Source organism: Orycteropus afer, unplaced genomic scaffold (assembly GCF_000298275.1).
Source record: "Orycteropus afer afer isolate SDZICR_OR568_19922 unplaced genomic scaffold, OryAfe1.0 scaffold00050, whole genome shotgun sequence".
In the NCBI taxonomy this organism is placed as follows: Eukaryota; Metazoa; Chordata; class Mammalia; order Tubulidentata; family Orycteropodidae; genus Orycteropus; species Orycteropus afer.
The window spans coordinates 15,248,158-15,260,045 of record NW_006921637.1 but is presented as its reverse complement, the minus strand read 5'-3'; the positions used below and the strand labels follow the sequence as shown (position 1 = coordinate 15,260,045).

The window sequence follows — 11,888 nt, the reverse complement described above, 5'->3', positions numbered from 1 at the left end:
AGTATGTGTGAACTGCTGTATAAAAAGTGAATTTACTCTGTAAATCTTCACCCAAATCCTAATAAAAAAAAAAAAAAAAAAAAAAGTTCATTTTAAAATAGTTGTCCTTTTCCAAGTATCAGCGCTGTGATGAGTAGTAGTCTGGGTTTTTAGTAAGTTTCATAGTTTTCATTTTTCCTCCAGAGGAAGCACTGTTTATTTTCATTATTTTTAAAAAAATAATATTTTATTATCTTTTCAGTGAAGGTTTACACAGAGTTTAGGTTCCCATCAACAATTTCTATACAGGTTGTGTACATTCTTTACAATACATGAACATTCTCATTATTTCCATTTGGTTGTTACATTTCCATTAATCCAGTTTCCCTATACCCTTCCATTCTCATCTTTGTTTTAAAGTAATTGTTGAAGGTTGCTGAGTGATGCAGATGGTCTACACTTGGCTAGTAACTCAGAGGTACCATTCAGTGGTACTGGAGATGATCCAGGCCTGGCGAATGGCTTCTGTAAAGATTACTGCCATACAGAGTCTCTCCAAATTAACACATAAGCAAATACTTAAAGTAATTGTTGACTGTATAGTCTCACATGTGTAATTTTTTTAAAGGAAAACAGTGCTTATGATAGTGTTCATTATTTTTTAGCCAATTTGTTACTTAAGTACAAGGTGACCTCGTGGTTAGTTTCAGTTTAAAGTTGAAGAGCATCTTAGGGCAATAGTTCAGAGAGTCCTCAAGTCTAACCAGTCCAGTGGGGTGTTTTTTTATTATTATTATTTTAAGGAATTTGAGGCTCTGTTTCACATTTTTCTCCCACTCTAGGCACTATTTATTTTCCTATGCAAGTATTTAATGACTGCCTAGTAATATTCCAGGCACTGTGCTAGGTACCTGAACATGCTGGTGAGAGCTCAGGATCCTGTCCTGTGGAGGGGAGACAGACAGCAAGCAAACAGATACAAAAATCATGTAATTGCCAAATGAGATTTGTGCAAAAAAGACATGGTGTGCTGAATAATGGCAAGGGTGGGGTGGGAGGGAGGTTTCCTACTTGAAAGACTTTGGTTAGGGAAACCCTTTCTGAAAAGATGTTTAGTGAAGCCTGATGGATGAAAAATAAAAACTGAAAAATTAGCCTTGCTTGTGGTGTGTCCAAACAGGGATAGGATGGAGCTTGGTGTGGTGAAGAACAGAAATGAGAGAAGTGTGTCTGAATTGATATCTGGGAGATTGCCCAAGGACAGGCAGGGTCTTTCAGACACAAGGAGGGGTTTGAGTGTGAAGTGACATGGGAACTACTGAAGGATTTTCAGTAGGGGAGGGACCCGATTTGATCTGTTTTCCTACATAGTCACTCCGGCTGTTCCATGCAGAATGGACTAGATAACCATGCATGCAGCAAGGAAGCCATTGCAGCTCTAGGTAGAGCTTTGGCAGTGGTGGTGTGGATTAGGATGGTGATAGTGAAGATGGAAAGAAGTGTACAGCCAAGGCGATGTTGAAGTTGCAAACAGGGTTTGGCTGATAGATTGGATATGGAGGAGGACCCAAAGGAGAAGTCAGGGACACAGTCAGAAAAATTCTGATTTTAGAAACTGAATGGATAGTGGTATCACTTCCTGTGCTGGAATGGAACTGGAACTAGAAACCAAAGAGTTCTGTTTTATAAATGTTAAGTGTGACATGTTAGGCAGTCACCTGGAGATGCTGTATTGATAATTGGATTTGTAAGTAGGTCTCAGAAGTCATCTAAGCTAGAGAAATTTGAGTCAAGAATATTGATAAGAAAGAGAGCCTAGGACCAAATCCTAAGGAACTCCAATACTTACAGGGTAGATTAAGAAGAATGATCTGAAGTGGCAAATGGGAGAGGAGAAAAATTAGGAGTGATGGAAGCCAGATTGAAGGTAAAGAAATGGAGATGGTGTTAAAGATGCCTTTTGAGAAGTATGGATGTAGAGAAGAACAAACAGTGGGATACTAGCTAAAAGGGTTGTGTGTCCTATTTTGGTTTGGTTTTGTAAGATGAGAGATGCTGGAGCATATTTTATTTTGCTAATGGGAAAAATATAACAAAGAAGGAAAGATTGATAACGCAGCGGAGAGAGTGAGAGAAAACCCTTGAGAATGAGAGAATGGATAAGATGTGCTCAAGAGCTCAGTTGAGATAGTTGGAGCAACATTTCCTTCTTACTAATGGGTGGAGAGCAGATGATGAGCGCCGGTGTAGTGATGATTGTAGATCAGTGGTTGACAGGTGAGGGTGTGCCCACCAAATGACTTCTCTGTTCCTAGGATGGAGAGTGGAGGAGGCTGTTTAAGAGAGAGGAGAAGATATGGAACCCAGAAAGAATGAGAATAGAATTGCTGAGTGCCTCAGTGCCCATGTAGGCTTTGTGATAGCTCCCTTTACCTCATCCTTCTTCATAAATTGTCAGAGGTATCTTATGTTCTATGGAAGAATGTCAAGATTTTTAAAAGAAGATCCACCCTTGCCTAACAAGCTTATCACCACTCCATCTGTCAGTTTGACACACTGTGGTGATTCTCATGTTGCTGTGATGGCGGAAGCTATGCCACCAGTGTTTGAAATATCAACAGGGTCATGCATTTTGGACAGTTTTCAGTGGAGCCTGTAAAGACAGACAAGGAGGAAAAGTCTGATGATCTACTGCTGAAAATTAGCCAGTAAAAACTTGTGGATTACAACAGAACATTTTCTAACTCACTTGCTTTGTACATGTCATCAGGCGGGATCAATTGCTAGAGGAAAGCATCATATTTGGTGAAATAAAGGGCCAGCAGAGGCAAGAGAGACCCTCAGTTATGGATTGGCACAATGGCCACAAAGTGGATTTGAACATGCCATTGATTATGAAGATGGTATGGGACCAGGCAGTGTTTTATTCTTTTGTCTGTAAGGTCACCGTGAGTTGAAGTCAAGTCAACAGCAGCTATCTAGTTCTCTCTAACAATGTTACCTCTTTATTGTCATTGCAACATGATTCAGATAGAATAACTTCTCTCACATGTGTTCAGATATTGGTAAGTCATTTCTTTTAAAAGCAATGTCTGTCCCTGTGTCATAGTTTATAAAACAAAGATAAGTGCTTGTTTATGGGAAAGTAGTGTTCAGTAGTAAAGGCTCTTGATTTTAATTCTTTCAGGTCTGTGACAAGAAGTTATTATAGAGGTGCAGCCGGGGCCCTCCTTGTCTATGACATTACCAGGTAATGCACACCCCATCCTGGAAGGTGCTGCTTACCACTCTGCTTCCTGCAGTCTGCACTTGGAGTTTGACATGCTTGAGCTCCATTTCCATCTGCGTGCAGTGTGTGTGTGTGTTCTAGGTATGCAGGTGTGGGCAGCATTACCTGGCATTCAGGAAAACTACTGGCCACTTTCATTTTGTGTCTTAGATGTCTGTGAAGTAGCACCTACCACTGCTTTACCATGAAAGAAATAGGACTGTATGGTTTCAGCAGGTAAAGCAATCCTTAATGTTTCATTATGTTTCTTAGCATGATGCTTTGACATTGTCCTTAAAGTTCAAGAAGCAAAGCTTTATGTCTGGTAAGTTTTCAGAAGTATGTTGCTGGAAGTTTAGAGCACACCGACTGAACTTAGGCTGCCTGGGTTTAAATCTCAGCTCCCTAGTTACTAGCTGTGTTACCTCTTCAGATAAGTTACTTGACCTGTCTAGGCCATAGTTTCCTTGTCTGTAAAATGAAGATGATCATTATAGTGTAATTCTTATGAGGTTATTGGAAGATTTAAATTAGTTAATATAAAGCACTTAAGGAACTCTGGTGGCATGGTGCCTAAAGCACTTACTTGACTGCTAACCAGGAGGTTGGTGGTTCAAATCTGCCAGCCACTCCATGGAAGGAAGACTGGGCAGTCTACTTCCGTAAAGATTTACAACCTCGGAAACTCAATGGGGGTCATTATATGGGTCACAATGGACTTGATGGCACTGAGTTTGATTTTTTTGGTTTATAAAGCTCTTGGCACATCATAAGCATTGTAAATCTGCGCTGTCCAATACGGTAGCTGTTAGCCATGTATCTACTGACATCAAGTTGATTCTGACTCATAACAACCCTATAGGACAGATTAGAACTGCCACGTAAGGTTTCCAAGGTTGTAAATCTTTATGGAAGCAGACTGCCAAATCTTTCAGCACCTGGTGGATTTAAACCGCCAACCTTTCTGTTAGCAGTCGACCATTTAACCACCGCACCACCAGGGCAAATTCCTTAAATGTATACAAGAGTAGGAAATAAAAGGCACCAAGAGTCAGTCCTGGAGATGGGTAGACCTGGTCAAAGCCTGGCTCTGGCTCTGCCACTGACCACTGTATGACTTTAAGCTATGCAGTTTATCTCTGTGGGCCTTGGATCTCTCATGTAAAAGGGAAGTAGTAATGGAATCTGTGTCAGAGCCTCTATAAAGAATCAGTGTGATAAATTCCTATAAAACTAAGTACCAGGCACATTGCAAAGATTTGTTAAATAACAACAATAAGCAACTAAATCCTGTTTACCCAGAGCCTAGCACTATACCTTGCACACACTGAAAGCTCAATAAATACAGGTATGTGCTGCATAACATCCCTTTGTACCGTGGCTGACCTCATATACATTCATGGAGCAGGGAGGAGGGGCTTGCTTACAAGGGCTCCAGGAAGCAGGCAGCACAGAATTTGTGGCACCACAAATTGGCTACTGTGGCTTAGCTGCAGCTGGCAAGCCACATGGCAGTTTATAGCCCCTGAGCCACAGCACCTCCTGTGACTGTTGCTGGCAAGTGCCCTACCTAGCCGCCTCACAGGTAGGTATCTGCAGGGAGACACTGGGCTACAGCTGTTCCGCTCTGTCTCTCAGAACTTCCAATTCTGACCAGGCTCCCCTGGGTCTGCTTGAAGAGCCTACATACCCAGAGGCAGCCAATTACATGTTTGCAAACCCCAAAGCAAGCTTCTGCCAAGATTACTTTGATATGTATGCATCGAATATATACAAACATACAAACTGTCTGTGATAGGATGTTCACATAGCATCAAAAAATCAAAATCACATAATGTCCTGTTTCACAGAACATATGGTGGATGTTAAGATATGAACAGGGTGCATGCCTATATTTGTAAAGCTAATGAAGAAGATTCTGTTGATTTCTTTTTGTACCATAATTGTGTAAACAAGTAAAATACCCGACTCAGTGTCTCACTTTTCTGGAAACAATAACAAATCACATGGGTGTGGTATGTTCTGGTTACTGGGTCACCACGAAGGTGCTGTTGGCATTGCCCTGACAGGTCTAAAAGTAGGGTGAGTAGTGTGATTGACTGGAAAAGATTGCTAGTTTTATAAAATACACATATTATTTTCACAATCTTATATTATGCAGCCGTGAAACCTACAATGCGCTTACTAATTGGTTAACAGATGCCAGAATGCTAGCAAGTCAAAACATTGTGATCATCCTCTGTGGAAACAAGAAGGATCTGGATGCAGATCGTGAAGTTACTTTCTTAGAGGCCTCCAGATTCGCTCAAGAAAATGGCAAGTGACCTTTTACATCTCATTTTTTCTTAGAATACTGCAGGTTTGGGGATAATTTATTTGGGTTTTAAACATGTACTGGTGTTTCACAATTAAATATCATTTAGGACATGTGGAACTTCCAATTATTTTTACTATAAATTTAGACTTACTTAGCATCTCTTTGGTATATTTTGCATTCTGTCTATAATAGTTACTATAATGATAAAAGTAAATATAAGTCATTTGATTATAGATACCTTTGAAACTACTCTGAATTTCCATATAGAATTCATAAGAATTCCACAAAGTTAATGGTTTCTTATAGATAACAGAATGATAAAAATTCAGACATTTTAAATAACTTGAATTTTTAGAACCAATCAAAAACTAGAATATCCTAATACACGAGTAGTCAATTGGACTCTAAGATTACAAAATTATATTTTTACAGGTTGACTAGTTTACTGTCAAGAAATAAACGTGAAAGAAAAACATAAGCCTTATAAGCGTTTGTAAAGAAGCTATTTAGAAGTACAAAAAAGCATAAAAAGTTGAAACCAAAGGAATTTAGATGTAATTTAATTGAGCCTCAATTTTGCAAGTAAGGAAACAACAGGCAAGACAGGTTGTTGGTTTGCCTAAGATAGCAAGCAGAACATTTAAGACTTCTTCAGGGTCTAAATTACAAGCAGACAAACCAATGAAGTCCCAAAGTGTACATACTTCTGTTTGTAGTGATACATAGATTATCTGGTGAAGCAAATTGCTAGTTCATCTTAAATTGGCAACTTGTCTACTTTCACCAGCCTGCCCCGTGACTGACTCCAGGTAACTCAGACTATGAAAGTGTTTTTGCTTACTCAGTTTCTTAAACAGATTTAAATACTAGCATAAAATAGTAATTACTTTCAGAGAAGGTTAGAATTCTTCTAACATTTTAAAAAATATCTTGACATTCATTCCATATTCGTAGAAATGTATGGTTTTAGGTCATAAATTTCATTTAACTTGCTGCTTTAAGAACATTAAACAGAGTTTTGTAGTTCAAAAATTAAGATATCTTCTAAATACGGCTGTTTTGTTTGATGTCAATTTTAGAGCTGATGTTTCTGGAAACAAGTGCACTAACGGGGGAGAATGTAGAAGAGGCCTTTGTGCAGTGTGCAAGAAAAATACTTAACAAAATTGAGTCAGGTAAAAGGTTTTCCATCACTTAATATTTTCAGGAATGATTTGGTAAAAAAAGAAGAACAAAAAAACCTCTGTACATATGCCAGCCTAAAATTGCTATTTACTGCTTTGAAGATCACACCCCTCAATGCTCAGTTTTGTGTGTGATTACAACAACCCCAACAATGACAAGAGATAAATAAACCAGTTAAACTGATGGTGGGAAGTCAAAATTTCAGATAGCGTTTCTTTTTAGAACCGTAGCCATTTTGGGATTTGTCATTTAACATGAAGAAAAAATGTAGCTTTGTCCGCTCTCTTTCAACAACATTCTTACTCTGTTGAACTAGTTGTCATGTGTAGTGCCTAGGGGATTATGCTAACAGGATTATGAATAAATTATTAATGTTGGTAGATCCAGGTTGGGACAATCATAGAGCTGTGCAATAAAACGTAATTTTATTCCTGAAGCTGCCTGGTCATGCCTAAATTGTAATCTACCTTGTTATGGTTGTATTCATTGCTTCAGTAAAATTAAATGTAAATAACCCTTAATTTAGGCAGCTGACAAAGTACTATGTAGTTGTCATTTTTTAAAGTTGATTTTTATTTAAATATTACCAAAATTACAGGTGGGCATTCACCTTTTATTCAAATGTGTGAGTGCCTATTATTTGTTAGACACTAAGGGTTGCTATGAATTTGAATCAACTTGGTGGCAGTAGGTTTTTTTGGGGGGTGTAAGATACAAAAAGAATAAATCACTGCCCTTTCCAGGAAGAAACTATCTTTCGAGGGAGATGATCAAAAAATAATTAGAATGTAGTGTGATAGATTCAGTAATTGAGAGATGCACAGGATCTTATGGTAGCCTGAAGAAGAGAAAGCTAGCCCGGCATGGAGGTGGAGAGCATGTCGGAGAGGATTTCCAGGAAGGGTTGATGAGTGAGCTTGATCTTTTAAAATACAGGGAAGAGTAAGCCAGCCAACAGAGTGGGAAGGAAAGCACTTGAGCAGAGAAGACAGAATGAGTTGTGATTGATAGAAAATGACAGAAAGTTTGAAGTTACTAGAATAGAAAGGGTAAGGCACGGGGTAGCAGGAGAAAAGGTTAAAGAAAGGCAGGAGTGAGGTCAGCATTCCTCAGCTAGGAGCTGGAACTTTATCTAGTTGGTTACTGATCCTCAATCTGGCTTCACATGAAGTCACTAGGGATGCATTCAGAAATCATCACAGATTCAGAATTAATTGACATAGAGGATGGCCTAGACCTCAGTCTTTATAAAAGCTCTCCCATGTGATTCTAATGGTCATCCAAAATTGAGAACCACTGCTGGAAGGGGTGGGAAGCCATTCAAGGGTGGTAAGCAGGGAAGTAATATGGTTAGATTGTAGTGTAAGATGAGTCATATATGTAAGTGTCTATATTGAGGATAGACTGAAGGGAGAACAGGGTGCAAGCCAGATACCAATTAAATCTTTTTGAATAAACTAAGTAAAAGATGACTGATTAAAGCTCTAACAAGGATGTAGAAGTAGAGATGAGAGATATAGATGAATCTAAGAATTAGGTAATAGCATCAGTAAGAAAGGATGGTTGATTGCAGGGTTTGTGTTCAGGAAAGGAGGAGGAGCCAAGGACAACTTGTGGATGTCACACTAGGTAACTACTGGGTAAAGAGATACCACTGAGCCAGGAGATGCAAAAGGAAAATTAGGTATAAGGTGTGTTGCCTTTGCAGTAACGCTTGAGCATCCACATGCAGTTATCTCATAAGCTTTTGGGGGAATTCTGGGCTGGCAATATAAATGTGGTAGTCATCAATATATCAGAGTAGTTGGAGTTAGGAGAAGGAATGTGATCACTCAGAGTCTAGAGGGAGAAGACTAGGATTTAAGGATGACAGAGGAAGAGGAGCCTGCAAAAGAACCAGAGAAGAAAATGGTCAGAGGTGTGTAAAGAGAACCAAGAGAAAGGCAGATGACATTTAACCCACAATTTTAGGAGAAGAAAAGAGGAGGTTCATTATCAAATGCAATAGAAGTCCAATAAGCTAAAAACTGAGCTGAAAAGTATCCACTGGCGTGCAGTACAGGATGTCTTTTGTTATCTTTATCAAGAACACATATTGCCACTGATTAAGCAACAAATTGTTGTTGTTAGCCCCAGTTCATGGAGACCTTACGTATTACAGAACAAAACATGAAACACGGTCATTAGTATGTTTGAGTCCATTGTTGCGGCTATTGTGTCAGTGCATCTCATGGAGGGTTTCCCTAATTTTCACTGATTCTCTACTTTACCAAACATGGTGTCCCTTTCTAGCAGTCAGACTTTGCTGATGACTTATCCATGAGTAAGGGAGTTGAGATCTTGCCATCCTCACTTCTAAGGGACATTCCAGTTATATTTCTTCTAGGACTGATCTTTTAATTCCTTTGGAAGTCCACACTATATTTAATATTCTTCACCAACAACACAATTTGAATGCATCAATTCTCTGTCTTCCTTTTTCATTGTAACACAGGATTAATTTAAAAGATGGGTTGGGGGATGAAAGAAATTTTAGCATGTTTAGATATTGGGAGACAGAAGGGAAAGACAAAGGAGAGAAGGACCAGGAGAGGGGAAGACAGAAAGAAAATAGGGTACTGGGTGAAGTAGGAGAGAGAAGGTTAAGGGCCCAAGTGGAAGGATTGGGTCCCTACAGGAAGAAGACATTTCATCCTTTTATATTTTTTCAGTCTGAAGACAAAAATAAATTTACTAAACTTGGTACAAGAACTATTATTTTTGAAGATTCTGTAGTCTTTAACATTAAAGTTGGTTTAGTGTTAAGTTCAACAGGAGGTTTTATTTAAATTACCTCACTGCTTTACTGTTGCATAATAAGTTGACCATGTAAAATTTTTCAAGATAATTTCTTGTGAGATAATCAAAATCATAATTACATCTAGGAGAGAAAATATAAGGGTATAAAAGGAATCTTAAATAGTGCTTTTTTATTTCAAATAGTCAATACATTCACATGGTTCAAAAACCATTGTTTCTCCCCCTCTTTGTATATGTCTATGTGTGTGAAATATGAAATACTATAATTCCACTGTGTGTGTTACCATAATTAACCAGTCTACTTTGGACAGTTGGGTTATTGCCAGTGTTTTTCTATTACAAACAACACTGCAGGAAATCACCTGTTACATCTCATTTCACATATATGTACAGGACAAATTCTCAGAAGTGGAACTGCTGGCTAAAAGAACACATGTATTTGAATTTAGATAGAGTTTATTTAGATAAGAGTTTGTCAGATTGCCTTCTGTCAGGGTTGGAGCAATTAATAATCACAGTAGTAAAGAATGAAAGTGACTGTTCACTAAAGCCATGCCAGCAGAGTATGTTATCATATGTGGATTTTACCAATCTGATAAGTGAAAAATTATATCTCTATAGTTTTAATTACGCTTGTATATATAATCTATAGATAATTCCATATACAAAGAGCGCAAGAGTATACAGTGTGAAGTTACCTTTCACCACCACCCCTCCTTGATCCTGTAACCATCCAAAATCCCTTGAAGCCAACTATTATTACCAGTTTTTATGTATCCTCCCAGAGGCATTTTACGCTTGTGCAGGTAAACATCTATGTGTATATAGTGTGTTTCCTTGTTCTTTAAAATGGTGGCATGTGTACACTGTTCTCCACCTTCCTTTATTTCACTTAATACATTTTGGAGATTACAGAAGCATAAAAACTTTTTTTAATGAATACTTGATTGGTTCTCAGGTGAACTGGATCCAGAAAGAATGGGGTCAGGTATCCAGTATGGAGATGCAGCCTTGAGACAGCTCAGGTCCCCACGTCGAGCACAGGCCCAGAGCGCTCAAGAATGTGGTTGTTAAATATCAGCACTAGGGCAAACAAGGTGAGTGCTGGCAGTGTGAAGTATCTGTTTGCCCTTCTGATGCTGTGCTCATCTTTTTTTTTTTTTTCCATACTCTAATTTCTCACATGGGTAATTGTAGAGGCTATATTATAGCTTTTTACAAGTACATTCTGAAAAATAGATGTGATTATATAATTTTAGATGTTCTCATTGAAAGTCTTTAAGTTACATAGGGAATTCTTATACTTTTCTTCAGAAAGAAAGGAAGGACAGTTGTTGATAGGAATGGTTGAGATAGAGATTCCTTTGCTGTTATGACAATGAGGAGTCATCTGTGGGTTAATTAAAATGTCTAAGGGAATGTGCCTTTTCTAAAATAGAAGGCACATTTATAGTATTTGCAAAGGGAGATTTTAACTGTTCAAAGCTCCCTTTTTCCCATTTACCACAGTGGACTTTTTATTTATTGTCAACATTATCTAATAGGAATAGGTATAAGTCCTAAATAAAAGATGGTCATATTCTCTAATTCACTTTTTGGACTGTAAACTATATTTTTATATTTGTAAGTATGCAAATTTTAAATTGTTCTTAATATTTTTTAGGTGTACATACAATGGTATTTGGGACACAATTGTTGGAGCTTGAAGAATCTGAAGTTTTTTTTTTTACCACCATCTTTTTCTACTCAATATAAAAGTAGATCTTTGTGGGGGAAAAATAATTTGGGGTGTTATAGAAGCCAGTAGACATGGCACAGCAAACTATAATAAATCTAACTCAATGGACAATACCATTAAATGTATACATGTATGTAAAAATTTTGTTCCACATTTTCCCTTTTACCTATTGTCTGAAACATAGCTATGTACTGTATATATTCTAGCCCAGTAAGTCTCCACAGCATGGTATGTGGTGTATGACATAATAGAGTGTTGCACTAAATGCAATTTAATATTTTTTTTAATCATATGAACTAAAATTTGTTAATTGTGAGGTACACTTTTATCATCATGTCAATTATATTGCACAATTGGTTATACTTATGACCTGGTATTCAAAAATTCTGTCATTGATTGCCAGTGCATTTCTTAATTCTGTTCACCACATTCTACATAATGTTTACGTGATCCATGCTTGAAATACTAGATCATTAACATACCAAAATAAAATGGAAAATGGAGTTTTTTCAATTAACCTTACATTGTCCAGCTCTCTCTTGCTTTTGAAGTATCTTCATCCAAGTTAATTCAGGAAATATATAATGAGTATTGAGTACCTG

At 37.8% G+C, this 11,888-nt stretch overlaps 1 protein-coding gene across 1 annotated transcript in view; it reads left to right on the top strand.

The window, feature by feature from the left end:
* The window catches only part of RAB4A (RAB4A, member RAS oncogene family), a 79,828-nt gene extending 69,206 nt beyond the window's left edge, over positions 1-10,622 (top strand). Inside the window, exons 5-8 of the mRNA XM_042780643.1 lie at positions 3,167-3,229; positions 5,409-5,563; positions 6,644-6,739; positions 10,507-10,622. Coding sequence (XP_042636577.1) covers positions 3,167-3,229; positions 5,409-5,563; positions 6,644-6,739; positions 10,507-10,622 — 430 coding nt within the window. The remainder of the gene's footprint in view (positions 1-3,166; positions 3,230-5,408; positions 5,564-6,643; positions 6,740-10,506) is intronic.
* Positions 10,623-11,888: the final 1,266 nt, after the last annotated feature.